Below are 27,473 nucleotides of genomic sequence, written 5' to 3' on the forward strand. Positions count from 1 at the left end.
AGGGTGCTCTGCCCCTTGGGAGGCCCGAGAAGACAGCAGCAGCCCCAGCCTTGTGTCACCCCTGGCTCCTCAGCCAGACACTGGGAAAGATTGGCTGAAGTGGGGGTGAGAGGGCGGTATCCTGATGAAACCCTGCCGCCCCATGGGTGGAGCCCTGGCCTGAGTCTGACTCAGCTGGGTGGCCCTGGAGCCCAAATACAGTGATCCCCAAACCAGCTTACTGTACCACTGCCTTCTGAGGAGGCACTGCACAGGCCACACTCACAGGTGACCACACACTGCCCCCTCCTGCCCCTGGCACTCACAAGAGGCTCCTCATTCTCAGGATGTACCCCCATCCTGGCCCGCAGTCTGAGCAGCTGCCTGCATGGCTGTGCACACTGCCCGCCTGTTCACCCTGGGTGCTGCCCCTGGGTTTGTCAGCCTGCCCAAGTCTGGGCCAGATGAGAGACTGATTTTAGTAGTTCCTCCTTACTCCAGTGAGGCTGAGCTTGGTCCCTGGCTGATCCCACACTCCAAGAAGGAATATGCCTGGGGGGACCTTGAGACTCAGACTGCCAAGCCAGCTGCCAGCCCTGAACGTCTGGGCAATAGTGCATTGTGGGTAGGCCCAGGGAAGGGGAGGGGGCTGGCTGGGAGCCCCAGGGGTCCTTGTGTGCTGAGCACCAGTTTCCCCATGTCCCCCTAGTGATCTCTGGGTGTAACTCAGAGGACACCCAGACTCTCCTGCTGTAAGGCAGCCTTGGGTAGCTCTGCTGTGCTCAGAGAATCGACCCCTCAACCACCTTCAGCCCAGGCCAAGAGGTCCCTGAGGAAGAGCAAAATAGGAGGGGACACTGGGGCTGGATTTACAGCTTGGCCACATCCAAGCCAGGGCTGTATTCTCAGACCCTCCAGACCCTCCCCCAGGGCTGCTTCTGTACTTAGTAGGCCACCTACTTAGGCCACTACCAGAGGGCAGGACTGGGAGCCAGCCAGGACAGAGGTCTCTATTTGTCAAGGGCAGTACCCTGTGTAGAAGAGAATGTGGGCTCTGTGAGCCTGCTGTCAGTGCCCAGTTTAATGCTCTGTTCCTGCCACATTTAAGGCCCTAGTTTGTGAAATGGGTCCTGCATTTTCATTCTGCCCTGAGCCCCATAAATAATTTAGCCAGTCCCGGGCATGATGTCCAAGAAGGGTGTCTGAGTCCAGGTGCAGCTCCTCTTCTCAGAGGCTTGGAGACAGCCATCTCAGTGCAGTGTCAGAGGCCGCCAGGAGCTGAGCATGGTGGCACATGCCTGTACTCTCAGCTACTCAGGAGGCTGAGGGAGCAGAATGGCAACTTGGAGGCCAGGGGCTACTTCGTGAGACCATGTCTCAAAATTTAAAAATAAAAGGTGCTCAGTGGTAGAGCACTTCTGGGTTAGATTCCCCAGTACTGAAAAAAGAAAAAAAATAGAGCCGGGGATTTAGCTCAGTGGTTCTGCTGCCTGCCTCAAAGGTGCAGGGACCTGAGTTCGATCCCTGGTACCACAAAAAGAAAGAAAGAAAGCCACCAGGAGCTGAATGTGGTAATGAGCTCTTGTAACTTCAACTACTTGGGAGGCTGAAGCAGGACAGAATTCAAAGGCAGCCTGGAGTACTTAATGACTTAGATTTAGCTCAGTGGTTCTGGTGCCTACCTTGCAAGCTCAAGGTCCCAAGTTCGATCCCCAGTACCAAAAAAATAAATAAAAGGGACTGGGGAGGTAACTCAATGTGAAGACTAGGCTCAATCCTCAGTTCCAGAAAATGAAACAAAGCAAAAACAGCACCCCTTTTAAAGGGTGTCAGAAATAGGTGCCATGACAGCTTCTCAGAGCCAAGCACTCTTGGGACTTGAGACTCCCTGGAGAGAAGGAAGGGGTGGTGATTATGCCCAGGCTGGTTTAGTGGCGGGCCCAGACCTAGAAGACAGGATTGGGACAGTGGTGGGCCCAGTAGTTTCTCATGGCCCTGGAGCCTCTGGACTTTGAAGCTCTGGAGGAGCCAGCAGGAGGGGGCCCATCTTCTGCTGGGGTAGGAGCGGGGTATGTGCAGCCAGCCTCCTCTACCCTCCCCACATCCTGCAGATGAGGAGGCTGAAGCCCAGAGAGGGACAGGCTTTCATCCAGGTTGCAAAGCCAGGAAGCTGCTCTGATGCTCCTAGCCCCCCGCATCGGTTCCCCCTCCTCCTCTAGTTCTGCCCCCAGGCCCTGCCTCTCACAGGCTCCCACCTTGCTCTCCTGGTCTTTCTCTACAGCCTGGCACTGCATGGTGCTGGTGACTCCCTCTTCCCTTTTGTCCCCAGCCTTCCTGGATCACACTGAGCTGACAATGAAGCTCCTGCCTGCTCCAGGAGGCACCTGGCCTGGGACACTGGGGAGCATAAGGAGGGGGACACAGGTGCCAGACCTGCAGGGGCTGCTGGGCCAGCGCAGGGCCTTGGGTGAGTCCTGGGTGGGGATGGACATCCTGGTCATGCCCTAGATCATCTTACTCCCTGGGCAGCCTGGTACCAGCTTTGCCCCCTCATGCCAGGACCAAACTAGGGGAGGGTGGTGTGTGGTGAAACGGAGGCGGGGAGCTCAGGGTCCAGGGCAGTTTGGAAGTGAACCCCCAGAATGCTACCTGGGGTAGAGGCTGGACCAGAGGGGAGGGACGGGGCTTGGAGGGTAGGAGGGGACCAGAAGAAAGATGACAAGACTGACTGACCTTGAACTGTCTCTGTAATTCCCATGTGCTCCATTGACATATTTTGTACATAGACATAATGATAGAACCCATTTTGAGCTGTGTGGAGTAAATACATGTAAAATGTTAGCACTGCACCAAGTACCACATTAAGGGCACAGTAAATTTGGCAGTTGCTGTCGTCCTTGTTATGGGAGTAGCAGTGGTTCTCAGACTGAGCACTGTGGTGAGAGGAAAGAGAAGGGTCCAGGCCCACAGGCTGCACCACTGCAGTTACACACTGCTCAGCCAGGGGTGGTGGTGGTGGGCAGAGGGAGGGGTTGGGTGGAGAATCCCCTGGCACCCACAGCTGTGGCTGGTCCCCTCATGCTCGCCTCTGTGCCTCCTGGTAAGGAGAACAGGACCCAGACAATAAATGTATCTGCACCCTACAGCAGCATTTACCTCCCAGACTACAGGAGCAATTTTTTCCATGATGGAAAAACCAAAAACCATTATACCCGGGTGGGTGTGGTGACACAAGCCAGTGATCCCAGCACTCTGGGAGCCTGAGACAGGAGGATTGCAAATTTGAGCCTAGCCTGGGCAATTTAGCAAGACCTGGTCTCAAAATTAAAAAAAAAAAAAAAAAATTTAAGGGCTAGGGATATAGCCTTGTATAAAGACCCTGGGTTCAATCCCCAGAACCACCCAAAAAGGGAAAAATCTGTGCATCTTAGGACAGACTTGCTTGCCCCCACTCACTCAGGCTGTGGGGTACCCCAGCCACGGGCCCCCCCTTAAATCCCTCCCCTCCCCAAGGCACCCTGTGGTGTCTTTTGTCCCTTTCTTGCCTTGGAAGAAGCCCAATCCCTCTGCTCCAGCGCAGGTCCCCTTCACTTTTGGCCTTAGAGGAACTGATGAACCTGATCGCTCGCACCGGCACGGAAGTGGGACGGAGGGGCAGACCTGTCCTGTGTGCCCCCGACCCCCTGCCTCCGCGGTGGCACCGACTACTTGTGCAGGAGAAGCTGCACCGCCCACGGGGAGCAGAGCAGCAGCTGCTCCTGCGGTGGCCTTGCCGAGTCCAGCTCCTAGAACCTGCGCGCCGAAGCTCTTCTGAAAGCAGCCAGGAGGAGATCAGTTAGGTCTCGGCCGGGATCGTAGGGGAGGGGGTTGTTGGAGGTCTGAACCCCCTGAGACCCTGGCTTCCCAGGAGCGCAGCCAGACTGAGCGCGGCTTCAGGTTGGGGAGGTTAGGCGTGGCGGGGTCAGCCCAGGGGCGGAGGCTCCCCAGATACCGGTGACTCTGCCTTTACCCCGAGGTCTAGCCCAGGCTGGATTCGGGACCGCTTCGCTAGGCTGCTGCCGCGCCGGCACATGCGCAACAGTCTGTAGCAGCCCGCAGCCACGGGACTTCACACCTACCCTTCCAGGCCCAAACTGGACTGACTGGGGACGGGGCCTGTCAGGGAGGGGCGGGGCCAGCAGAAGCTTCGCCCAATCAATGTCAATCGTCCCACCTGAGAGGCTCCCCTAGCCGAACTTGCCTTAGGTCTCTGTCCCTGTCCCTTCTGAGGCTGGCATCCTGGCTGTGCCTTATCCTCCCCCAGCCCTGAGCTCCACCTGTTCCATCTGCCTTAAATGCTCCAGTAACTGGAACGCACCCAGCCTAGGCTGAGCCTCGTGGCAGATGGGCACCCCTCTCCCCAACTGAGGACTCTGGATTCCCGCGGTTGTTTTAGGCTTCACACTGGGCAGAGGGCTAGGCTTCTGACTCCTGCTTTGCTCAGATTCCTGGGCAGAGATTCACACAGTACCTGCCTGCTTCAACAAACAGAGGCAGCGAGTGGGGAGAGGGCTGCTTGGAGAGGGTCCAGCAGGGACCTCCAGGGCACAGAGGTATCACCAGGACTTCTTCCTGGCATGTGGCAGAGACCTCATCCCCCACAGTCTGTGGAAAGTGGAAACACGAAGAGTTGGGCTTGGCCTACCTGGTTGAGGGAGTCTACACGGCAGCCTCCCGTGCACGAGGCAGAGGTCCCAAGCTTAGCTGTCAGACGGCAAGGCACTGCGGGGCAGGGGAGAGGATTCAAAGACTTCCTTTCTGTCCCTTAGAGTCCCTTTGAACCACCTGGTACCAGTTGCCTGGTACTACAGATTCAATCCTTGCCAATTACTGCATCATAGTGGACTTCCTGGGGGTACTGGACTATGTATAAGAGTTCTCCAGGAATAAGGTGCCCACCTGCCTTGCCTGGCTAGGTGAGTCTGGTATCAGGGAAGAGGGCTGGAGCTGGGCTTGGGCACAAAGATGAGGGCCCATGAGCTTTCTGTCAACCCTACAGGCTTCTACATGGTCTGGCTCCTGCCTGCTGCTCCTAGTCTTTATCTCTTACTTTGGCACCATGGGCACAACATACCAGTGTGAATGGCAGTGAGTAGTTTTGGAGATGGGTGAGGTGGGTGGCTCAGCTGCCTAGTTGAGGAGAGGCCCTCCCAAGACAGGTACCATCTGCCAACAGAGATCTCTACCAGCAGTGGTGGCTTCCTCATATGCCCACTCTGTGATACTTGTGTCAGTTGGAATATTTCTGAGGTCTCTCCTATGGGCAAGGTGAGCCAAGGCAGAGGAATGTCTAGATGTTTGGGGTACAGCCTGGGCCTGGCTTCTGGGCATGCAGTACTGGCCATGCCCTGTCCTATGCCCTCCCTCCCTCCCTGGCAGCTGGGAGGGACCACCCAGAAGCGAGGTTCTTTAGCATCTTCACTCCCTTCTTTTGGAGCCATGGTCTTCCTGGAGCACTAGAGGGCCAAAAGTGCCACGTTGGCCTTCCGCTGGGACTGCAGTAACTTGTGTGCTGGTGTGATGGCCAGCTCAGTCCTCCAGGCCCAGAACTCCATTTCCCAGAGTTCCCAGAGGCCATAAATCGTGCTGGGAGGGCTTAGGCTTTGGAGACCACCATCCCGGGGTCCAAATCTGGCTTCTCGAAGCACTCCTTGGCTCCCTTTTCCACCCTCCCATGATGTCAGGATGAGATAAGGCTGGATGGGCAGAACACCAGCAGCATGCAGGGTCTCAGCTGTGCCTTCAAGTGACCCTGCCCACAACAGGGAAGAAGGGAAGAAACATTCTACTCCCTGACCCATCCAGACACACACCTGTCCACCCAGACATCTGATCACTGATCACTGATCCTGGGTCCGTTCGCTTTTCTCCACCTCTGCTGCTACCCCCACCCAACCCAGCTGCTGTTCTCGCTTACCTGGACTCCAGCAGCAGCCTCCCAACAGGTCTCCTGTGCTTGTCCACTTAGTCCAGTCTTGGCTGCCAGAGGTATTTTGGGGGGGGGGGGCAGGGTTTCACTATGTAGTTCAGGCCTTGAATTTGCTGTGTAGTCCAGGCTGGCCTCCAACTTGCAGCGATCCTCATGCCTCAGCCTCCCAAGTGCTGGGATTGCAGGTGTGCACCACTATACCCCACCAAAGTCCTCTTTCAGAAACAGAAATCATGTCCCATGTTATCCTGCCCAGAACCCTCTGGTTGGTTCTCATTTAGGATACACTTGGGAAACTACCAGAGTGGCCTCTGGCTGGTTCTTCCACTGGCCTCATGGGCTCCTTGAATAGGGCAGGGTTGTGTTCACCCCAGGGCCTTGGCACTGGTGGTCCTCTGCCAGAATCCTCTTTCCCCAGATTTTACATGGCCTCCTCCTTGTCACTTGGGCCTCAACTGCAATCTCACCTTCATAAAGAGGTCTTCCTTGACCACCTAATCCCAAGAAGCTCCCTGTCAGTGTTTAATTTCATCACAGCCTTTATCACTGTATTTTGTTTATTGCCTTTTTTTTGTTGCTAGAATGTGTGGCCTCTGAGCTCAGAGACCCCATGTGTGATGTTGACTGCTTTATCCTGTGGCCAGTATAGTGGCTAGCATACAGAAGGTGCTCCGCTAATGTTTGTTCAGTGAATCTGCGTTAAGGATCTGTCTGGCCCATCTGTCCAATAAGCCATCATTTAATGAGTTAGGGCTATAGAAAAACAAGAAAAAAAAAAAAAAAAGAAAAACAAGAACCAAAGTTTCGTTTGTTTTTTCTTTTACAGTACTGGGGACTAAACTCAGGACCTTGTGCTTACCAGGCAAGTGAGGTGCCACTGAGCTAAATCCCCGGCCCTAGAACCAAAGTATTTCAACAGAGATTTAATCTAAAGTTTGGTTAAATAAGTGTTGGAGAACTGAGCCAGCAGAAGGGGAACACTGAGAGAGTCACTGTCAATGGTGTCCTCTGAGAATGTGGTACACAACCCATGTGGCCCTACCGAGGGGCCCTGGCTTTGGACCAACTACCTCTTATCAAAATGCTTCTTCACTGTTCCCTTACTTTTTATGTTTTTAGATGTCAACTAACAATGTCATTTCCTCCAGGTGACCATCCCTGAAAAGAACGTTCCTTCATAGGACTTACAGTTATACATCTGTGTTAATTTGTTTAATGTTTGTCTCTAACTACTCTGTAAACTGCATTGGAACACAGAACTTGTCCAATTTGTTAAACATAGAGTATCTAGTATCCACTGCAGAGCAGTATATAGTCAATTAATAGTTATTGGTTAAGCTATCATGTCATTCACCTGTCCATCCATCCATCCATCCATCCATCCATTTATCTGCCCTTCTACCCACCCACCTGTGTGCTCACTTAGAGAGATTCACTGATTATTTGCTTGTTCAGGTTACTCACCTATTGGTCCACCTACTGCCCCACCCATCCATCAGTCTATCTAGCCCTCTCCACACATCTATTTGTTCTGTACATCTCTGCTTACCCACTCATTCATTTATCCATCCATCCACCCACTGACTCTTTTTTTTTTTTTTTGGTACTGGGGATTGAACTTGGGTCCTCGAACTTTCAAAGCAGGCAGCGAAACCACTGAGCTAAATCCCCAGCCCTACCCACTGACTCTTTGTTTGTTTGGGGGTTTTTTTGGTACCAGGGATCGAACTTGGGTCCTTCCGCTTGTGAGGCAGGCAGCGGAACCACTGAGCTAAATCCCCAGCCCCCCTACCCACTGACTCTTAATCAGCACTTTGGGAAAAGGCCCTGAAACTCCAAAAATAAACCAGGCCTCATTCCTACACTTCCAGAGCTCTCTGTGTAGACAGGAAAAGGCCAGGGGCTTCCCCACCCTAGGGTGGAGACATCAACCTGTTGGCCACAGGATGCACACTTCTGTTGCCCCTCTGATAGGAGGGTCTATATTTGGAGTTTGCTGCCCTGGCCTCAGATGGCCCAGCACTCAGTGACACTAGAAGGAGCCCGGCTCCCTTCCTGCACTTGCCTTTCCCACTCATGGTGAGGGGGCTTTGGGCCCTTGCCCTGAGAGGACTCATCCTTTAGTGTGCCCACCCTCCAGCTCTGAAGCCCTCCCTGCTGGCCCACAGCTCTGCATCCTGTCAGTTTTCCTCACATCTGTAATAATTTACCATGGCATTATCAACATCGGAATGGTTTCCACTGGTCACCATGCTCATGCCCCAAGTAAGTGCCAAGGGGCAGTAGGAAGCAGGGGCACCTTCCTAACTCCTAGAGTGGGCATCCTGAGGTCCCTCCCACACCTCCACATGGGCAGGCTCCAGGTGGATGACTGGTTATGCTGTCTAGGTTGCCAATATTGCCAACACCAGCAGCACTGTGCTCAGCCTGGTACTGATCCAACAGCAAGGTCTACCATTTTCAAAGACAGATGAGGATGCTCCCTAACCCCAACTCTGCTCTCTGCCCCAAGGCTGTTGCCTCCCAACCAACCAACCCAGTGGCCTAACGGCACCCTTTGGCCACCAGAGTCTTGCTGTTGGCCTTGAAGCTGGCTCCTGAGTTATCTGAGCTAGAGTTTTCTCAACTGTAACTCACCAGCATCAATGACAGGTAGTGTGAGCATCTAATGCCTGACTTAATTCTTTCATTGGGCCCTCACTGGGGAGCCCCAGGCCTGCCACCTCTACTTGCCCCTGCTGCAGTTTGGGTTCATCCCCATCTTTTTTTGTGGGGGGCCTCGCTGCTGCACAGCTGAATGCTGGGGACACAACAGTGAATCGGAGCTTCCTCCCTTCTAGTTTAATAAGGGCAGGGTTTCCAGGAGGTGGTGTTACTATGTAATTGTGGTTATTGTTGGTGGGATGGAAAGAAGATCAGCAGAGCTCACTGGCTGGCTCCATGATTCCATCTTTCTTGCCAGTCATGGGTTGAGCAGTAAGTATAAGCTATGGTCCATGGGACCTGGCCTCTGGGGCTTGGGATGGGCAAGACCTCCCATCATCCCTGTCAGCAGGCTTAGCCCTCAGTAAGGAGGCCAGAGGACCAGAAGCAGAGTGGGGAGGGGGGTCAACCTTAGTGTGGACATCTCTGCCAGGCTGCAGAGAAGGAGGGCACATTGCCAACAGGGCTACAGGTTGGCGGGGTATCCTGGCCAGTACGACACATTGCTTGGCATGTGGCATGAGGACATGAGGACCCTGGGTACTGGCTCTTGGAGGAGGAGTCACCTCATCTTCAAGTCTGCAGGGGCAGGATCTGCCTCTGCAGTGTTCAAGGTGGGTGAGAGGAGCAGGTGGCCAGCTGAGTGCAGGGAAGGGAGGTTGAGTCACCCCGATGCAGCCCCAAGCCTGAGTAAGGTGCCATGTGTCTGCCCACAACAGCGAGGCCCTGGATGCCTCCTGTCGCACTTGCTCAGCATCCCTTAGGTCACCAGGCCAGGCAAATACCTGGTCAGTACTGTGGAGGAGTTCATCATGCTGTGAATGTGGAGGACAGGATTCAGGGACAGGACTGGGCCTAGGTAGGTTACAGGGAGGGCAAAGCAGAAAGCAGCCTTGACAGGGAGTCAGCAGTCAGAGCCACAGGTCCTAACCCATTCTCTTGTGAGGAATGATAACACTTCTTCTCCAGGAGAGCAGAGAACATTGTGCTATGTAAAACAGGAAAGAACAAAAAAAAAAACAAAAAAAAACCAGGAAAGAGCTTTGCAAACTGGGGCTCCTGTTACTATTTGAGAGGAGAGGGTGTTTTAGAGAGCAGGAATGATCATGTGGGGTGCACTGAGTTCCAGAGCACTAGACCCCAGAGTCCAACAGACTGGATTTGAGCTTTGGCTCTACCACTCACAATTTGGGGAGTCTTGGGCTCTGTTTGCTTATCTGTAAAGTGGAAATAATCATGGCGTTTACTTTTTTTTTTCCTCCAATACCTGAGATTGAACCCAGGATCTACATCCCCATCCCATTTTTAAATTGAGTGTATTTTTTTTTGTACCAGGGATTGAACTCAGAACCTTGCGTTTGCAAGGCAGGCACAGTGCCAGTGAGCTAAATCCCTGGCCCTGCATTTTTAAATTTTGAGATGGGGTCTCACTAAGTCACTAGATTCCCTAGGCTGGGCTCAAACTTGCAATCCTCCTGCTTTAGGCTCCCAGAGAGCTGGGATTACAGGCACGTGCCACCAGGCACAGCCCAGCTCTGGTGTCTCCTTCTACGGGATATTGGGGGGATAGAAAGGGCAGTTTCTGACACAGGCTGTTGTTTCGACCATGATCTGGTCTCCCTGGCCCTCCTGCGGGAGGCTGAAGGGTGGCCACGGTCTGCGCAGTTGGCAGGGCTGCTGAACATCCCGGTGGGGCCGCGACAGGAGGAGGACTATGAACTCATGGGGCTCTAAGGCCTGTGTGATGAATACCTGTGGAGGGGTGAGCACAGCGGGAGGTGGCCCCAGGCCTGACACCCTGTGCTCCGGAGCTGTAATTTGGGTTCTTCGTCATTGTGGCCCCCTTCCCGCCGGCGCCCCTGTTCTCCTGGTCCTGCGCCGGGTGGAGACCTGACTGGACACCGGGGGCTGAGGGCGCCTTTCCGGCTTCCCAAGTCTGAGCGCCGTGCGGTGGGTGAGGACGTCAGAGACTGGTGCAGAGGCTCGGGGATAGGCAAAAGGGGGCTGTGGTGGGGCGTCGGGGTCAGAGGGTGGGGAAATCAGAGGACTGGCAACCCGGGCGCAGGCTCATCGTGCTTTCCACCCCGCTTTCACCTCAGACTTCCAGCCGGGTCATTACCAGTACAAATTCCAGAGGCAGCTGCGCGACTCCGTCAGCTTCTCACGGGCGCCGCCCTTGGCCCCGGAAAACTACACACCCGCAGGTGGGAGAAGGAGATCCTGCGGGCTGGCCGCGCACGGAGAACGGCGCCTGAGGGGCGGTGCCTTGGATTTGATGGGCGTGGCCTGCTCGGAGGCGTGGCTTTGCCAAGAGGGGGCCCAGCTGGGACAGCAGGAAGCTGAGTCGGCCCGGCGGACAGTTGTGCAGAGTTCACTGGAGTTCGTGTTAAAGGGGCAGAGCCGGATTCCAGGGGCGGGGAGGGTGGGAGGCCGTCAGAGACCAGGCAGGGAGCCTCACCCTCCTCCACTGGGAGCTGCGGGTGCGGGCTGTGGGTCGCGCGTCTGGGCGTTGTCCCCCCTTAGAGGTAGGCTCCGCCTCTGTCTCGGACAGAACTGGTTCGAGTTCAGACTCGGTCGCCGACTTGCTGTGGATGGATGAATTATATAATAGGATCTTCTTTATAGGGTCGTTACGAAGAGTCGGTGTCGTACACTTGCACAGTGTAGGCGCTCAGTGTATCATTATCACTAATAAGAATATTATCTCTTGGCAAAGGCCTGACGGGAAGAAAGGAAGCTGGTCCCTCCAGCTTTGCTTAAAATCCTCTGTCTCCAGCTGGGCCTATAACAGTGCTAAAGGGTTCACAGTACATCTCTGTGTTTGGGGGCAAATGACAACCCGTTATGCTTTGGTTTGTTCATCTATAAAACGGGAGTATAAATTACACCCGCCTTGGTGGATTGTTGTGAGAGTTAAATGAATTTTAAATCTCGGAGCTCGCACCGTGCCTTGCACATTATAATTAGTGCTCCATAAATCGAGACTGCTATCCGGGCTAACCTAGTGGCCCAGGTCTGTAATCCCAGCCCTCTGGGAGGCTGACAGGAGAAAGGCGAGTTGGAGGGGGGGGGGGGTCGTGTTGAGGATGTAGCTCAGCGCGAAGGCTTTGGGTTCAGTTCCCAGTGGGAAGGGAAGACTGCTAAAGTAGTCATTCTGCCTCCCCACTTCTCCCCATCCTTTGGTTTTCTTCTTCTTGTGCCTCATCGCCTAGCTCACCCTCGAGGTGCCAGGGCCTTGGATACCAAGATAAAGCGTGGGCACTACCTGGCCAAGCAGGCCCTGGTAGACAAGCGGGGTGGTGGTGGTGCTGCGCTGCTTTGGGTCAGCAGAGCCCAAGGAGGCTGACCCCACCCGCACCCCACTGACTGCGCCCCTTAGGCAGCCCTCTTTGGCTTCGCCCAGGGCGACTGGTTGGATTTGCTATAGTTTCCACCGCCCTTCATCAAGCCCCGCCCCTCCCCGCCCCCTTCGCCTGCTGAGTGCTCTTGCCGGGTAGGGGGAGGCTTTGTGCTTGGGGGCCAGCCCCCACCTGACCAAGCATTTCCCTGTCCGCTGCAGCAGGGGTGCTGTTCCCCAAGTTCGGGACACGGGCAATGAGTGAGGACCCTAAGGACACTCCCTCGCTTGGAGTTCTCTGGCTTCCAGCTAGGAGTCTGGGCAGTGCCTTGGCCAAGGATGAACAGGTTAGAGTTCTCCATGTTCCCTGCCTTTGGCTCTCTGAGGCGCTGACAGTTAGCCTATCTCTGCGTGCGACCTTTCCATGGCCACCTGGCCCCCATCCACCCTGGGCAGTGTCTCCTCACTATGTGATGTGGGGGGGGGGGGCAGGGTGCAGAGTGGATTCAAGGGCCAATGGCTATCAGGTGAGAGTTCATAGGGGTTGGGGCCACAGATCCCCCTGCTTGTATGTTCATAAGGGTCTGTGGTGTGTGAACCATAATAAAAGGATTTAGCTCGTCTACTGAGTCATCTCCCTACAGACTTTCACACTGCTCACTGGACGATCCCACAAGCCTGGGGAGGCAGTGCTCAGCAGTGGTTAAGGACAGAGGTTGGGGGAGTCAGACAGACCTGGGTTTCAGTATTAGTTCTTACTAACTAGGAGACCTTGGGCGATTTATTTAAACCCTTGAAACTCAATTTAATCACCTTTAAAATGATGGGATTTCACAGAATTGATGAGAAATTCCAGTGGGACAATTCAGGTGACGTACCTGTGCTCAGCTGCTAAGTGGCTACAGTCACAGTGTGTGCCTCCTAGTGCTGTGGTGGAGATTAGATGAATGAATGCATATGCATTGCTCAGAGTCATGCCTGGTGTACAGCATGAGCATTAGTATTTACATTACCAGAATGCTTAAATAAATGGAAGGGGTTAATACAAGAAAAATGGCTTCCTCTTCTGCAGGCTTGGAATGGGAAAATTGTACACCAGGTACAAGGCAGGGTGGACTTCAGCTATTCGAATTGTGTTATTGAGGACTCAGTGTGGGAAGGCTTCATGGTGGAGGAGGCTATTGGAGTTGGTGAAGTGGGTCCTGCCAGGCTGAGGGGAAGGATAGGTGGCCTGGGTGAAGAAGCCATGCTAGAGGGGTTGTCCAGTATGGTGCCACACCTCCAGTTTTCAGGATTGATTTCCATCTGGAAACATCCAGCTGAGTGTTCCCATTTTACAGATGCAATAACAGGCTCCGAGAGCATCAGTGAGATTTCAGGGCCCCTGATAACTCTGAAGCTTGGGATGTTCTCTGTGAACTCCCGGGATGCTCCTTGGCCCCAGCAAGTCCCCTGAGCACCCCTGACATTTGGGAATCCCTAGAAGAGGGGTGACTTGTCTCCTAGGAGCAGAAGTGGTCCCTCCCTCATCTTTAGGTCATCTGTCTGGGGTCCCTCAGAGCCTCTCCCAGGCATAGGGCTCCCATTGTTCCAGCCCCCCCACCTTGTACCCCAGACTGGCCAAACCGGTTCTGGGAAGGGGGTGGGGAGCAGGCACGTTGAGACAGCAGCCTGCCTCTCTGCGAGGTTCCCTCCGCCTTTGCCTCCCCTCCCCGCCCCACACAATACCCCGGAGCTTTCGCTGCCCAGCTCCGGGGCCATGCTGACATCGCCCCCTGAGGACTTGGCTGCAGCCCCAGAGCCCCCAGGGTGGCCTGGAGCCCTGGACTGTGCCTGAAGCGGGACGGAGCTCCCTGGCTGAGGTAGGGCCCCAGCATGTGCCAGCAGCCCCATCCTCCTCCCACTGGGCTTCCCAGGGAGTCCTTTGTGCTGCCTACCTGGCTCTGATTCTGGCCCCATCGACTTGCGGCCTCCCTGGGCTCTGCAGGCCACTTGGCCTGGATCCCCTTTCTGGTTGTGACCTACCACTTGGTTTTGTCCTTTAAGAGAGGGGTCCTTTACCTCTGGGTAGCAGGGCAAGGGGCAGGGGGCAGGGAAAAGAGCTGGGTGCAGGGGCCTAAGTGCTTTTGCTGGACCACAGTAGTGTCCAGGATGTTCTCTGCCAGCCTTGCCAAGTGGGCCTCCCCCCGCTGTAGTGAGCAGTGCACACTGGACCAGACTCCTCTTGGCCTCTGCCCATCCTTCTGGGCCTGCAGACATTTGTGATGATTCAGGATTCTTAAAGGGAGGCTTTCAGGGCCACTTTACAGATGGGGATACTGAGGCTAGGGATGGGCTAGAATTTGCTGAGGGCCTCACAGAGCCAGTCAGTGTCAGCATGGGGGCCTTTGGCCTTGAACAGTGTTTTTTTGGATTCCAGAATGACCCTGGGCTAATGGGCACTGCAACCTCTTATCTTGTGATCATGTCCAGGGCAGGTGATGTCTCTGCTGCCAGTTCTCTTCCTGAGGTTATCTCTGCCCTACTTGATACCCAACATGGAGGTCTGGTGGGCCACTTCCCTGAAAAGCCATGGGCTGGCATCCCAGCTGGATGGGTCATTCCCATCGCCAGGGGCCTGGGCCTGGGTGGAGACTGCCTCACCCCTGGCCTGCCCCTGGGGACCTCCCTCCAGCTTGTCTCCCCAGAGTGCCCTCCTCGTTCCCTCTCCCCACTTGCACCCAGCCTTCTCCCTGGAGGCCTACACTGGGGGTGCCTCTGCCCCAAGGACTCAACATTTTGCTTATGTATCCCTGTAAAGACAGGGCTCCCTCCCCACCCTCCAGGGACTTTGGAACCCAAGGGGAGAGAATCTCCCAGAACATAAGAGAGCAAGGCACAGGTACACGCTTGCACACGTGTACCCTCTGAAGTGGGGCTTGTGTTTTGAGGGTCTGATTCCTGGGGAGGAAGAGACCTATCCAGAGGGCAGGCCCACCTGTGCCCCCTTCCACGTGCTCCTACGATGTGTGTCTTTGTTTTCTCCATCTGGCTGATGGCCCAAGCCATCTCCCAACTAGAGAAAGACTGATGACAATAATACTCCAAGGAATAATTCTCAAGGACAAGACTCCCACTCTGAAGTTGGCCTTGAACTTATGATCCTCCTGCCTCAGCCTCCTGACTATCTGGGATTACAGGCTTGTGCTTAAAATGCTTTATGTGAATGAGCTATCATTAATTCTCACCTTGGTGTTACAAAGTTGGCACAATTCTCCTATTTGCCAGATGAGGAAACCAAGGTTCATGGAGGCACAGAGGCCAAAGGTCCAAGCTGGAGCCACCACCTTAGGGAAGCTGGGGGAGGAGGAGACCAGCAGTCCAGGGGCTGTGCAGAGAGTCCGCTGGGTCCTCCCTTTTGCTCACCAGGGTTGCAAACTCTGTTGCTCTTTCAGTCCAGAAATCACTCCCTGTCTATGTGCACTGGGTCCCTGGGAATTTTAGCCATGAAGCTGTCAGCCATTGCCCACTCCAGGAAGCCTTCCTGGATTGGAGTACTGAGGTTGAGATGGGCCCAGCACCTGACTTCAATGGTGCCTGTGGCTTGGCTCTTGCCAGTCTGGATTGTAACTGCTTTTGTTTTTGGCTCCTCCACCAGACTGGCAACCCCATAGGGCATGAATTGTTTGTCCACCCGTCTGGGTTTTTTTCTGGGCTTCACATCTGTCTCTGAGTATGCAACTGTGAAATCTCCTGTGTCCCTGTCTCTGTCTCCATCTCTGGGTCCCTGCATGTCTCAGCATATGTGGTTTTGCTGTTTTCAACTGTTTCAGGGTCTCAGTTTCTGAGTTGCTGTCTAAATGGTCTCCATTTCTCTGGGTCTCCTTCTGCCTCCGTCACCTGGGTGTCTGGGCCCTGCCAGGCCGGGCAGTGCCCTGAGGTCCAAGGGGGCCCTGGGGGTGTCCTTCTGCCCGGCCTCCCCACAGTGAGGCCAGCCTTGGGTAGGCCCCCGCCCAGCCCGCTGCCAGCTCCCTCCTCCTCCCTGCTAGCTCACCACAGGGCTTGATGAATCAAACTCTTTGTCTGGGTGGGATGTCCCCCAGCCAGCTGGGCAGAGAGAGGGCTTCCCCTGCGCAGACCAACGGCATCAGCAGCGGCTCAGTGGCAGGAGAGGTGAGGAACAGGGGGGTGCCGTGGGGCAAAGGCTGTGGGGCTGGGACCCCTGGGATCATTACCCAGTCCCAAGGCTCTGGCAGCTCCCTTTGGGTGAGGTTCTGCTCAGAAAGGACCCAATCAGCCTGGCTGGATCCAGGGCTAGGAGATGAGTTGGGGGAAAATTCCTCTCTCCGTCCAAGCAGGGGGCTGGGCCACCGCCCAGCCCTTCCATGGGTGGCCCAGCCTGATCTGGGTGGTGGCCTGGCCGCCAGTCTGTGACCCTCCCAGCCAGCTTGGCATGGGTGTGGGCATCACTCAGCGTTGAAGGCTGAAGGTCTGGGTATGGTGGGGGTGGGGTGGGCAACACCTAAGCGAGAACTTATGGGCCTGTGTGTTTGTGTCTGTGTGTCACTGGACAGTGGGAGAAAGTGTGGGTGCATGTGCCAGTGTTGAATGGGTCAGTGGATGTGTTTAGGAGGAAGTGTCTGTGTGAATGTGTATTTTAAAAAGCATAAGTGCTAAAAGAGTGTGTGTCTATAAACATGTGAGCCTGACTTGAAAGTGTGTCTGTGTGTGTACTTGGGGAAAACAATTGTGCAGACTGAGAGGTAAATTTGAGTTGACAAGCCTGGCTCTCACTGACCAAATAACTACCTTCTTCTCCCTGACTTTCCTCACCTATAAAATGGGGATAATAACAGCATCAATGCATAGGGTTACTGTGAGGATTAAATGAGGTGACATGTGAGAACATTGGCTGTCATTTAGGCAGTGCCAAGTAAGTATTAGGTATTGCTAATTAGCCATGAGTGTCTTTGCACAGGTGGGTGTGTGCATGTGTACACCAGGCTTTGTCCAGGCCTCCTGGATGTGGCAGCTTACTGGCCAGCATTGTCATCCTATGTCTGGGTCTGATACCTTCTCCTTTGCAGGCCCAGGTGGGTGGCACAGCAAAGGAGGAATGGACTGTGGGCCACCTTCGACCCTCCAGCCCCACCTGGCCAGGCCGTCTGGCGCTGCTCCCCGCCCAGTAGCCGTGTGCCAGCAGGAAAGCCTGTCCTTTGTGGAGCTGCCCACCCTACAGCCTCTGAGTCCCTTGTGTCTGGACCTTTTCCCTGTTGCCCCAGAGGAGCTAAGGGCTCCTGGGAGCCGCTGGTCCCTAGGGACCCCTGCCCTGCTTCAAGGGCTGCTATGGCCCCCATCCCCAGCAGGCTCAGATATGGAGATCTCCACCAGCACAGGGATGCGTCCCAGCAGGGCTGGCAGCTGGCCCCACTGTCCTGGAGCCCAGCCCCCAGCTCTGGAGGGACCCTGGCATTCTCCGAACATGCAGCCGCAGCGCCGGGCCAGCCATGGCTCAGAGAAGAAGTCGGCCTGTGAGTCACCCTGGTGGGGGGTAGCTAGGGGAAGGGCTGGGTGGTTCTTTCTGGACCCTCTGAGTCCCAGAGTTCCCTGAAAGTAAGGACAAGTGGTAGATTTTAGAGATAAAGGAACTGATGCTCAGGAAGGGTGACATGTCCAATGTTACACAGGAGGTCAATCTGTCCTGGAGATCCTGGCTCCTTTTCCTATCCCAGACCCTGTGCTGTCTCCATCCCTCTTTCTTTCTCTCTTTTCCTCTCTCTCTCTCTCTCCCTCTCTCTCTCTCTCTCTCTCTCTCTCTCTCTCTCTCTCTCTCTCTCTCTCTCTCTCTCTCTCTCTTCCTCTCTCTCTCTCTCCCTCTGTGCCGGGGATTAAACTTGGGACTTTATGCTTGTGGGGCAGGTGGCGGCACCAGCATCCCTCTTAATGATCCTGTTTCCCTGGCGAGTGGATCCCGGCAGAAACCTCAGCCTATCCCTGAGGCATGGCGCCTCCTGGGATGCTCAGGAACGTGGGCAGCAGCAGAGAAGTAGGGAGAGACCCCAGTGGGACCAGCCTGTGCCCTCCCTACCGCAGGGCGCAAGATGAGGGTGTACCAGCTCGAAGAGGCCACTGGCAGCCCTGAGGCCCATGCTGTCTTCCTGGAGCCCCGCCGGGCAGCACAGCAGCCAGCCCTGCACACAGAGGAGCCCAGGCCGGTGGAGCTGTCTGGGACCCCTAGAGTGGGCTTTGAGGGCCCTGAGCGGAGGCGCTTCTCTGCCTCTGAGCTAATGACCCGGCTGCACTCTTCCCTGCGCCTGGGACGGAGCTCTGCCACCAGGGCCCTTGCCTCTGGGGCAGGCACCGGAGCCGGCCCGGAAGGTACCACCAATCCCCGAAGCCCATGAGCCGGATGCGGGGTGCAGCATGGCCCACTCCTGGGACACCGGGGCTGGGTGCTGCTCAGCTGGGTGTGGGGCTACTCCCTGGGCTGCCCACACTCAGCTCTTGCCTTCTCTAGGCAAAGCATCTGGAAGGGAGTCTCGAACCGTAGAGGTGAGGGTGGACAGTGTAGCCGGGTCAGCACTTGTTGACCAGAGCGAGGGCCATGGCGACTGGCCAGATCCCAGGTAACCAACCACCTTCCAGTCCGGGAGCGCTGCGAGGCAGGGTCCAGACAGGCAAGGGCCCTGACACTCTTTCCTAGGCGGGACGCGCAGGAAGAGCTGCCTCCGGATCCTAAGTGCGACCATGAGCGGCGGCAATCACGATTCCTCCTTAACTGTAGGTGGACAGGGTCTCTGAGAAAGGGTCACGGGGCGGGGGCGCGGGCGGAGCGAGGTGTGGAAGCCGGGAAAACGGGTCTGGGGGAGCTGGGAGGTGGCGATCTGTGAGAGGGGAGAACGGAATTCTCAGTATCTAGCTCCGGCTCACACGCAGTTGGTGCTCAGTGTGGAATGAATGAATGAGGAATGAATGAATTCCCCGCGTCCGCATGTTGGAACCCCTGTGAGGCTTAATGGGACCGGCTCTGGGGACCCAGGTGCCCCGCGGCCCGTCCTCACGCCCCTCGCCCCCCCAGCCGTCCTATACCAGGAGTACAGCGACGTGGCCAGCGCCCGCGAGTTGAGGCGGCAGCAGCGGGAGGAGGAGGCCCCCGGGGACGAGGCGGAGGGCGCGGAGGAGGGGCCCGGGCCGCCACGAGCCAACCTCTCCCCGAGCAGCTCCTTCCGGGCACAGCGCGCTGCGCGCGGCTCCACCTTCTCGCTGTGGCAGGACATCCCCGACGTGCGCGGCAGCGGGGTCCTGGCCACGCTCAGCCTGCGCGACTGCAAGCTGCAGGAGGTGGGCTGCGAGCGGGTGGAATGGGCGGGAGTTAGTGGTTCCGACTTAGCGGGACCAGGCCACACAAAGGCGGGGCGGCGGGGCTGTCACCTCGGAGGGTGACCGCGAGGATGCAAGCCTGAGGCCGAGGCAAGTGGAGAAGCGAGAGGCGGAGGCAGGCAAGGGGCTGGGCCACTGGGAGCGCAGACACGTGATGAGCGGGGGCAGGGCTAGGGACTGATGCAAAAGAGCACGGTGGGAGTGGAGGCCCTCGGGAAGATTAGGGCTGGGTGGTGGGCCGGGCTAGGGAAGGGAAGGGGTCGAGTGCTCCCTGGGGGTTTGTACAGTTGCCCTTGCTGGAGTGGGGGGATTGGGGATTAGGGTTCCGGATTAGGTGAGGGAATGGAGAGAGGGCAGGGACCGGATGCCTTAGGGTGGGAGAGTCAAGGCCAAGGTCCAGGTGGGGTAGCCTGGCCCTTAGAACCCTGCATCTGCTCTCCTTCAGGCCAAGTTTGAGCTGATCACCTCCGAGGCCTCCTACATCCACAGCCTGTCGGTGGCTGTGGGCCACTTCTTGGGTTCTACTGAGCTAAGCGAGTGTCTGGGGGCGCAGGACAAGCAGTGGTTATTTTCCAAACTGCCTGAGGTTAAGAGCACCAGTGAGGGGTGAGGGAGTAGTCTGGCCTGGGTGGGTGGGAACCGAGCCTGTGGGGGGATGGGCCCCCAGATCTGGGTTCTAGGCCCTGGCTCTGAGGCCTGCCACCCCCACCCTGCCCAGGTTCCTGCAGGACCTGGAGCAACGTCTGGAAGCAGATGTGCTGCACTTCAGCGTCTGCGACGTGGTCCTGCGCCACTGCCCGGCCTTCCGCCGCGTCTACCTGCCCTACGTCACCAACCAGGCCTACCAGGAGCGCACCTACCAGCGCCTGCTGTAGGGCTGGGGCCCTGGGAGTGGGGGAGGCCGGGCAGGTGCTGGTCAGAGGACTGGGTGGTGAAGGCTCCCAGAAAGGGGCTCTGTGACCCGGGTGAGTGACACCCAAAGAACCAGTGGGGTGGTGGTGACGCGGCCCTGGAGCTCAGGAGTTCATGCCCTCTTGGGACTCCAGACCTTTCTCTTCTTTCCAGCCTGGAGAACCCCAAGTTCCCTGGCATCCTGGCCCGCCTAGAGGAGTCTCCCATGTGCCAGCGGCTGCCCCTCACCTCCTTCCTCATCTTGCCCTTTCAGAGGATCACCCGCCTCAAGATGCTGGTGGAGGTACCCAGAGACCTTGGGGGCTGGGCTGGGAAGTCACATGACCAGGCCTGGGCAAGGTCTCTGGGAGGCTGGACCTCCTCACTGTGCTCGGTTCTCGCCCCCCAGAACATCCTGAAGCGGACAACACAGGGCTCCCAGGACGAAGACATGGCCACCAAGGCCTTCAATGTGCTCAAGGAGGTGAGTTCAGCCGAGCAGGGGCTGCTGAGTTCCTGAAGGCTCCCCAGTCTTTGGTCTGAGGTGGGGCTCTGCCAGGGCTGCTGGGGGCCTGCAGGTGACCTCCCTGCCCACCCTTCCAGCTGGTGCAGGAGTGCAACGCCAGCGTACAGTCCATGAAGAGGACCGAGGAGCTCATCCACCTGAGCAAGAAGATCCACTTTGAGGGCAAGGTGTGTGCCCGCAGCTGGTGGGATGGGCACACAGACCACCCTTGCTCTCTCCTCCCCCATCCAGCCCTTCAGGCCCACCCCACCAGCCCCTGTCTTGTGCTCCCTGTCAAGAGCCCCTGGGCCTCACCACTCCTTGCCCTTGCCTACTCCTCCTCCCCAGATCTTCCCGCTGATCTCTCAGGCCCGCTGGCTAGTCCGGCATGGGGAGCTGGTGGAGCTGGCACCACTGCCCACGGCGCCACCTGCCAAGCTGAAGCTGTCCAGCAAAGCAGTCTACCTGCACCTCTTCAATGACTGCTTGCTGCTGTCCCGGCGGAAGGAGTGAGTTGGGGTGGGGTGGGGGGAAACAGGAACCAGGCTTCCTTCACCATTGGGCGTACCACCTAAGGGGCTGCCAGGGCACCCTGAACCCGGAGGCTCCCACTGGGCTGCCCCACTTTCCACGTGGGAGTGGAGGACTGGTTGTGCTCTGAGCTTGCCAGTGAGAGCAGAGAGGGTGTGCATCCCGAAGGCCCAGCTCCACAGTGCTCAGTGTCTGTCTGTGCCAGGCCAGCCGCAGGGACTGTTCCCTTCAGCCTCCAGATCCCTCACTAGGAAGGCGACTCGATTGCTAGTCCCGAGGGCAGGGAGCCCCGGGAGGGAAGAAGCCAGGAGGTGGCCAGCTCTCTCTGGTGCCAGGCTCCAGGCTCTTCCCACCGCACTGCCCTGCCTTCCGTCTGCAAAAGAGATGCCATGCAGGGAGACCTAGCGCCATAGCTCAGCACGGGGCCTGGGGTGTGGGGAGCCCTTGCTCCTTCCCGGCTGTGACTGTGCTGAGGGGAGGGTTGAGGAAGAAGATGGGATGGAGGATGGCATCGTGAGCTATGAGAAGAGTTCATTCCTGATTTATTTGTTTTCTCAATAAACTGTCAGTGAACCCCTCTTCTGGACCAGGTCCTCTGATGGGTAGAGGGGACTTAAATATGAATGTGACTCACTCTCTGCTTGTAGAAACTCTTAGAACAGTGAAAATGTACCCTGATAACCGGACCATTGGGGTTTTGATGGAAGAGGGTACTCATTCCCCCTAGTGTGGGAATCAGTAAAGCTTCACAGAGCAAGGAACATTTGAGCTGGGTTTTAAAGGAGAGTAAGAGTTTTCCAGGTAGAGAGGCAGTTTGGAGGAGGGACTACCCCTAAGTCATGTTAGAGTGTGTTTGGGGAATGACAAAGCCTAGTGCGGCCAGACTTGTAGAGAAGGGCAGCAGAGGGAAATTGGGATGTTGAAAGTCAAGTGTGGAGAGGTTAGACTTGTTCTGAGGACTGCAGGGAGCATGGAGAACAGCAAAAGAATGTCAGAGTCACTACGTGGTACTCCTGGCCGGCTTGGGGATGGACTAGAGAAGGAAAGACTGGAAGCTCTTGCTTGTGTGAGCATAAGAGCTCTGGGGGTGGCAGGAGCCCCAGGGTAAGTGGACTGTGGGGACAGTGAGGAGGAGGAAATCCAAAGTCACCTTCTGCTTCCAGCAGAACAAGCAGGGATGGGGTTCTGTTCCCTCGTGGGGACGTTCCTGGCTTCTCAGGATATGGCACCCTGTGCGGCCACATTCCCCTGGGGAGGCTGCTGTAGGGGGAAACCACCTCTTTTCCCTACTTCACCTCACCGGGACCCGGCTGACCCACCCTCCCGTCCTCAGGCTGGGGAAGTTTGCCGTCTTCATCCACGCCAAAATGGCGGAGCTGCAGGTGCGGGACCTGAGCCTGAAGCTGCAGGGCATCCCTGGCCACGTGTTTCTCCTGCAGCTGCTCCCCAGGCAGCACACCAAGCACCAGTTCCTGCTGAGGGCCCGCACGGAGTGAGTGGGGCTGGGCGTGGGGAGGCAGGAGCCCTGGGTGGGACACCTGGGACCCCACAGCCCAGCTTTCCCCTGGCCTGGGCAGAGAGCAAGGCCAGCGGGCAGAGTAGTGTATGCTCCCTGCCTCTGGGTCCCTCCTGGTGTCAGCCCCGGCCCTCTTTACCTCTGGCTTCAGGGTGGTGGGATGAAGCAGGAAGTGGGCGGAGCTGGCATTCAGGAGTTCCTGGGCCTGTCCTCATGCTCTGGGCTGGGTTGGGCCTGTGGTGGGAGCAGACCTGCCAGCGTCCGGGTCCCACACCTCATTCCCAGTCCCCACCCCACTGTGGACTGCCGTGCTGTGCCCGTTGTGACAATGACGTCCCCCTCTCCCTCCCCAGAAGTGAGAAGCAGCGATGGATCTCAGCCCTGTGCCCTTCCAGCGCCCGGGAGGACAAGGAGGTCATCAGTGAGGGGGAAGGTAGTAGCCTGCCACCCCTGCTCCCCTACATTCCCCGAGTCTGGTGGAAAGAGCTGAGGGCCTAGAATGGGGCAGATTCTCTGGCTTGGCCTGGGAGCCCCTCTATCTAGGGGTGAACCCCATACTCTGGACAGGTGTCAGCAAAGTCCCCTGGGAAGTAACCCTTGACCTTAAAGGATGAGGAGAGGCAGCCAAGGACAGTTCTGGAGAGTACCCTTGGCAGAAGGAGCTGCCTGTGCAAAGGCCCTGAGGCAAGAGGGCACTGGGGTGGTTTGGGGAACGGTAAGGAATGTGCAGGAGAGAGGAGGAAGAGGAGATGAGGCTGGCAAGAGGACAATGCCAGACCATGCAGAGTCTTGTGGGCCTGGGGAGAACTTTGGGTTTTTGGGGGTTTTTTTGGTACCGGAGATTAAACTAAGGACCTTCCGCTTTGAGGCAGGCGGCAGAACCACTGAGCTAAATCCCTGGGCCTGGGGAGGACTTTGAAGTGGGAGGTGCTGGTGGGTTTGAAACTGTGGAGTCACATGGCTGGAATCTGAGTTGAGGATGCACAGGAGGGAGCACCAGAGTGGTGTCAGGGTGCCACATCTGTGTGGGGAGCTGGGGGAGATCGGACATGGGGCTAGAGGTCAGGAGCAAGGTGTGGCTCTGTGCCGGGAACTGAGAACCCTGAGCCAGAGTGGGAACCCAAGGGCTGTGCTTCAGGTGGGCGGGGCCAGGAGGCAGGTGGACAGGGGACCGCCTGACCCTCCCTGTGGCGCCAGACCACCCCCAGGTTCAGTGTGTCAGGACATACAAGGCCCTGCAACCCGACGAGCTGACTCTGGAGAAGACAGACATCCTGGCAGTGAGGACACGGACCAGTGACGGTGAGTGGGCCCTCCTAGGAAGTCCTCCTTGGCTGGGCTGGGGGACAGGAGGCCATGGCAAAGCCACCCCCAGGAAAGGTCATCCAAGCATATATCAGCCACAGCATCAGGAATCGGGTTTGACAAGTGGGGGAACTTCCTGCACAGAGCTGTAGGACAGAAGTGACGGTGGGTTGGGGTGGGAGTGGGAAATACCCTTCTCAAGGAAGTCAGGAGGTCAGAAGTTCATCTTCGAGGGCAGGGTGCTTCCTGGACAGGGTGAGGCTGCCACAAGGTCACCAGGCCCTGTAGCATTCCCTCCCAGTCCTGGTGCCACCATGCCACTCTTGGCTTTGTGTCCCCAGGCTGGCTCCAGGGGGTCCGCCTGGCTGATGGTGAGAAGGGCTGGGTGCCCCAGGCCTACGTGGAAGAGATCAGCAGCCTCAGCGCCCGCCTCCGAAACCTCCGGGAGATCAAGCGGGTCACGAGTGCTGCCAGCAAGCTGGGGGAGCCACCTGCATGATGGGCTGTGCAACCGGGGTGCCCGCTCTCTGCCTGGCTGCCCAAAAACTGTGCAGTTGTGGCATCACCATGCACAGGCTGCCACTGCTGACCTCTCTATCTGTGGCCCCGGCATCAAGGGCACAGGCCAGGTGCAGGAGCTGGAGCCCCAAAGGGTCCCTGTCCTCTGGGCTCTTCAGTGTCCATGCTGGAGGGCTGTGGACAGCTTCTTCCTCTGGCTTGGGGTCCACAACAGGTGTCCAGTGGGACCTGACCAGGCCCAGATTTCTCTTCCTCCTGTGCCTCCACCCTGCCGATTCTTGGTCCCCGTGCAAGGCTGTGACGGGACGCTCGGGGCTGAGGGGTGCTGGGACCTTCGCATCTCGAGTCTTCCTCTCCAGCTCCTCCCTGCCCTGGCCCTGGAAGCCTGGCTCTGTGACTTAACAAACTCCCCTCCTGCCTTGCTTGGAGCTGTGGCTCAGCCCCTCCCCAGCCCCTGCCCCCCAACCAGGAGGATCTCCACCTGCCGCCCCTGGAACTGGCCTTTTCCAGAATTCTCTTCACCCCAAGAGTGACCAGGGGATGGAGGGGCTGTGTAGCAGGCCACTTTCAGCTGCAAGTAACACCGTATCAACTATTAAAGAGATGTTAGTTCTGGCATTTGTTTCCTATGGTCCTGCAACAAATGATCACAAACTGGGTCCCACAGCCGTGGAGGTCAGAAATCTAAAACGGTGTCACTAGCCCAAGGGCCCGGTGTCACAGAGCTGGGCTCCATCCAAATCTCAGGAGAGAATTGTTCCTCGCTTGTCTGGTTCCTGGTGGCTGCCAATGTCCTTTGACTCGTGGTCAAGTCGTTCAGCTCTTTGGCTCCATGGTCGCTTTACCCATTCTGTGTGTCCTTATCACACCTCCCTCTGCCTCCCTTTTTAAAGCATGGGATTATATTTTGGTCCCACCCATATAATGTCCCCATACCCTGACATTTTCAAGGACACCCCAAGCCAGGTGTAGTAGCACACGCCTGTAATCCCAGCATTCAGAAGACTGAAGGCAGGAGGGTCATCATGAGTTTGAGGGCAGCCTGGTCTATACAGTGAGTTCAAGGCCAGCCTGACCTACATACCAAGAACTTGTCCAAAAAAAAAAAAAAAGAGACATCCCTAACTTGCTTTTTAAAAAGTCAGGGCCCAGGATTTAGCTCAGTGGTTCTGCTGCCTGTCTTGTAAGCACAAGGTCCTGGGTTCGATCCTTGGTACCAAAAAAAAAAAAAAAATCATGTAACAATAAGTTCCAGAGGTTAAGGCATAGGTACACTTTGGGGGACCATTTTTCACCCTACCACAGTTCTTACAAGTAAAGAAGTAATGCAGGCTTCAGGCAAGGCTTGATCAAATGGCTCATTGATGTCACTGAAACCCAGTTCTTTTCTTCACTCTGGTCCTTGGTGTTAGCCTCCTCCCAATCTTCTAAAGGTTTTTCACTCATACCCTATGGGGCAGAAAAATGTCACTGTTCTCAGAGGCCTGGGCTCCTGTCTGATTAGACCAACTTGGTTTTTTGGGTTTTTTGTTTGTTTGTTTTTGGGTTTTTTTGGTACCAGGGATCAAACTCGGTCCTTGTGCTTGCAAGGCAGGTGGCGGAACCACTGAGCTAAATCCCTGGCCCTGATTAGACCAACATGGGATCCCATGGGTGCCCAAGAAGAAGTAGCAGCTTCTGGGAGGGAGGGATTGAGGCAGAGGAGGCCAGTGATCCGTGAAATCCAAGTCCCACGAGACAGCGGAAGGGCCTGGGAACGCAGTTTGGAGTTGTGGACTCATGGGAGAGGGGCTTCCAGCACCCTCAAAAGGAGGCGGTGGGGTGAGAACAGGCGAGGGGGTCCAAGATCAGAGGCAGCCGGGTGGAGAGGGGTTCAGGCCGTGGAGAAGTCTTTGGGAATGACTTTCTTTTTTCGGTGCTGGGAATCGAACCTAGGACCTCATCCACAAGGTAAATGCTGTACCTCTGAGCTCTGCTCCAGCCCCCCTTTTTATTTTTGAATAATTTTAGATGTACAGGAAAACCAGAGGTGGGACAGGGAGTTTTGTACACCCCTCTTACAATGCCCTCCTTTATCATCCTACACGACTCCGGCACACCTGTCGTGAGGAAGACACCAGCTTCTGTATGGGACCATGAACTGAAATGCAGACTTTATTCAGGTTTCAGTTTCCACAAGTGCCTTTTTCTTTCATTTTTGTTGTTTTACTGAAACAGGGTCTTGCTATTAGCTCAGGCTGGCCTCGAACTCGAAGTGATCCTCCTGCCTTAGCCCCCCACCCCAAGTGCTGGGATTACAGGCGTGTGCTATCATGCCTGGCCACAAGTGCCCTCTTCTGTTTTGGGGCCCAGTCTGGGATCCCACACTGCATTAAATGCCATGTCTTAGTCTTCTCTGGTCTGCGAGTTTCTCAGCCTCTCCTTTTTTTTCATGACCTGGACAATTTTGAGGCATTGGGTCAGTGTTCCATAGACTGTCCCTCAATTTGGGTGTATCTGATGTTTTCCTCATGACTAGACAGGACTATGAGGCTTGGAGAAGAAAACCACTGAGGTAAATAAAGTATCCTCACCACATGATGCCGTGTGCACTCGAAGTCCACGTGACCCACCACTGGTGGTTTCTTTCTTTCTTTGAGACAGGATCTCACCATGTACCCCAGGCTGGCCTCAGACTCACAATTTCTCTGCTTCAGCCTCCTGTGTAGCTGATTTTTTTTTTTAAATCTCTTGTTTTGTTTTTTTTTGGTACCGGCAGGCACGGCACCGCTGAGTTAAATCCCTGACCCTAAAAGAAAATCTCTTTTGAGGGGTGCTGGTGATGGAGTGGAGGCCTCACACATGCTCACCCACACTCTGC

The 27,473-nt window shown here is 56.3% G+C and overlaps 1 protein-coding gene across 4 annotated transcripts; it reads left to right on the plus strand.

Annotated features, from left to right (window-relative positions):
• The first annotated feature begins 2,108 nt into the window (after nt 1–2,108).
• Arhgef19 (Rho guanine nucleotide exchange factor 19) lies at nt 2,109–25,231 on the plus strand. 4 transcript variants are annotated; one of them, XM_004850365.3, is made up of 16 exons: nt 2,109–13,849; nt 17,054–17,497; nt 18,060–18,344; nt 18,484–18,592; nt 18,670–18,746; nt 19,045–19,307; nt 19,792–19,952; nt 20,065–20,217; nt 20,412–20,541; nt 20,647–20,721; nt 20,841–20,930; nt 21,091–21,251; nt 22,607–22,765; nt 23,143–23,222; nt 23,987–24,091; nt 24,436–25,231. In XM_004850365.3, the coding sequence occupies exons 2-16, from the start codon at nt 17,083–17,085 to the stop codon at nt 24,591–24,593; spliced, it is 2,421 nt and encodes an 806-aa protein (XP_004850422.1). In that variant the 5' UTR covers nt 2,109–13,849; nt 17,054–17,082; the 3' UTR covers nt 24,594–25,231. The 4 variants fall into 4 exon arrangements, with proteins under 4 accessions (XP_004850422.1, XP_087071858.1, XP_021118525.1 ...); XM_087215732.1 differs by having other exon boundaries at nt 17,330–17,497; XM_021262866.2 differs by lacking the exon at nt 2,109–13,849 and adding an exon at nt 13,859–16,139.
• The last annotated feature ends 2,242 nt before the right edge of the window (nt 25,232–27,473 follow it).

Source organism: Heterocephalus glaber, unplaced genomic scaffold (assembly GCF_053883595.1).
Source record: "Heterocephalus glaber isolate CG9 unplaced genomic scaffold, H.glaber_assembly_v1.0 deba00001452, whole genome shotgun sequence".
Classification (NCBI taxonomy): domain Eukaryota; kingdom Metazoa; phylum Chordata; class Mammalia; order Rodentia; family Bathyergidae; genus Heterocephalus; species Heterocephalus glaber.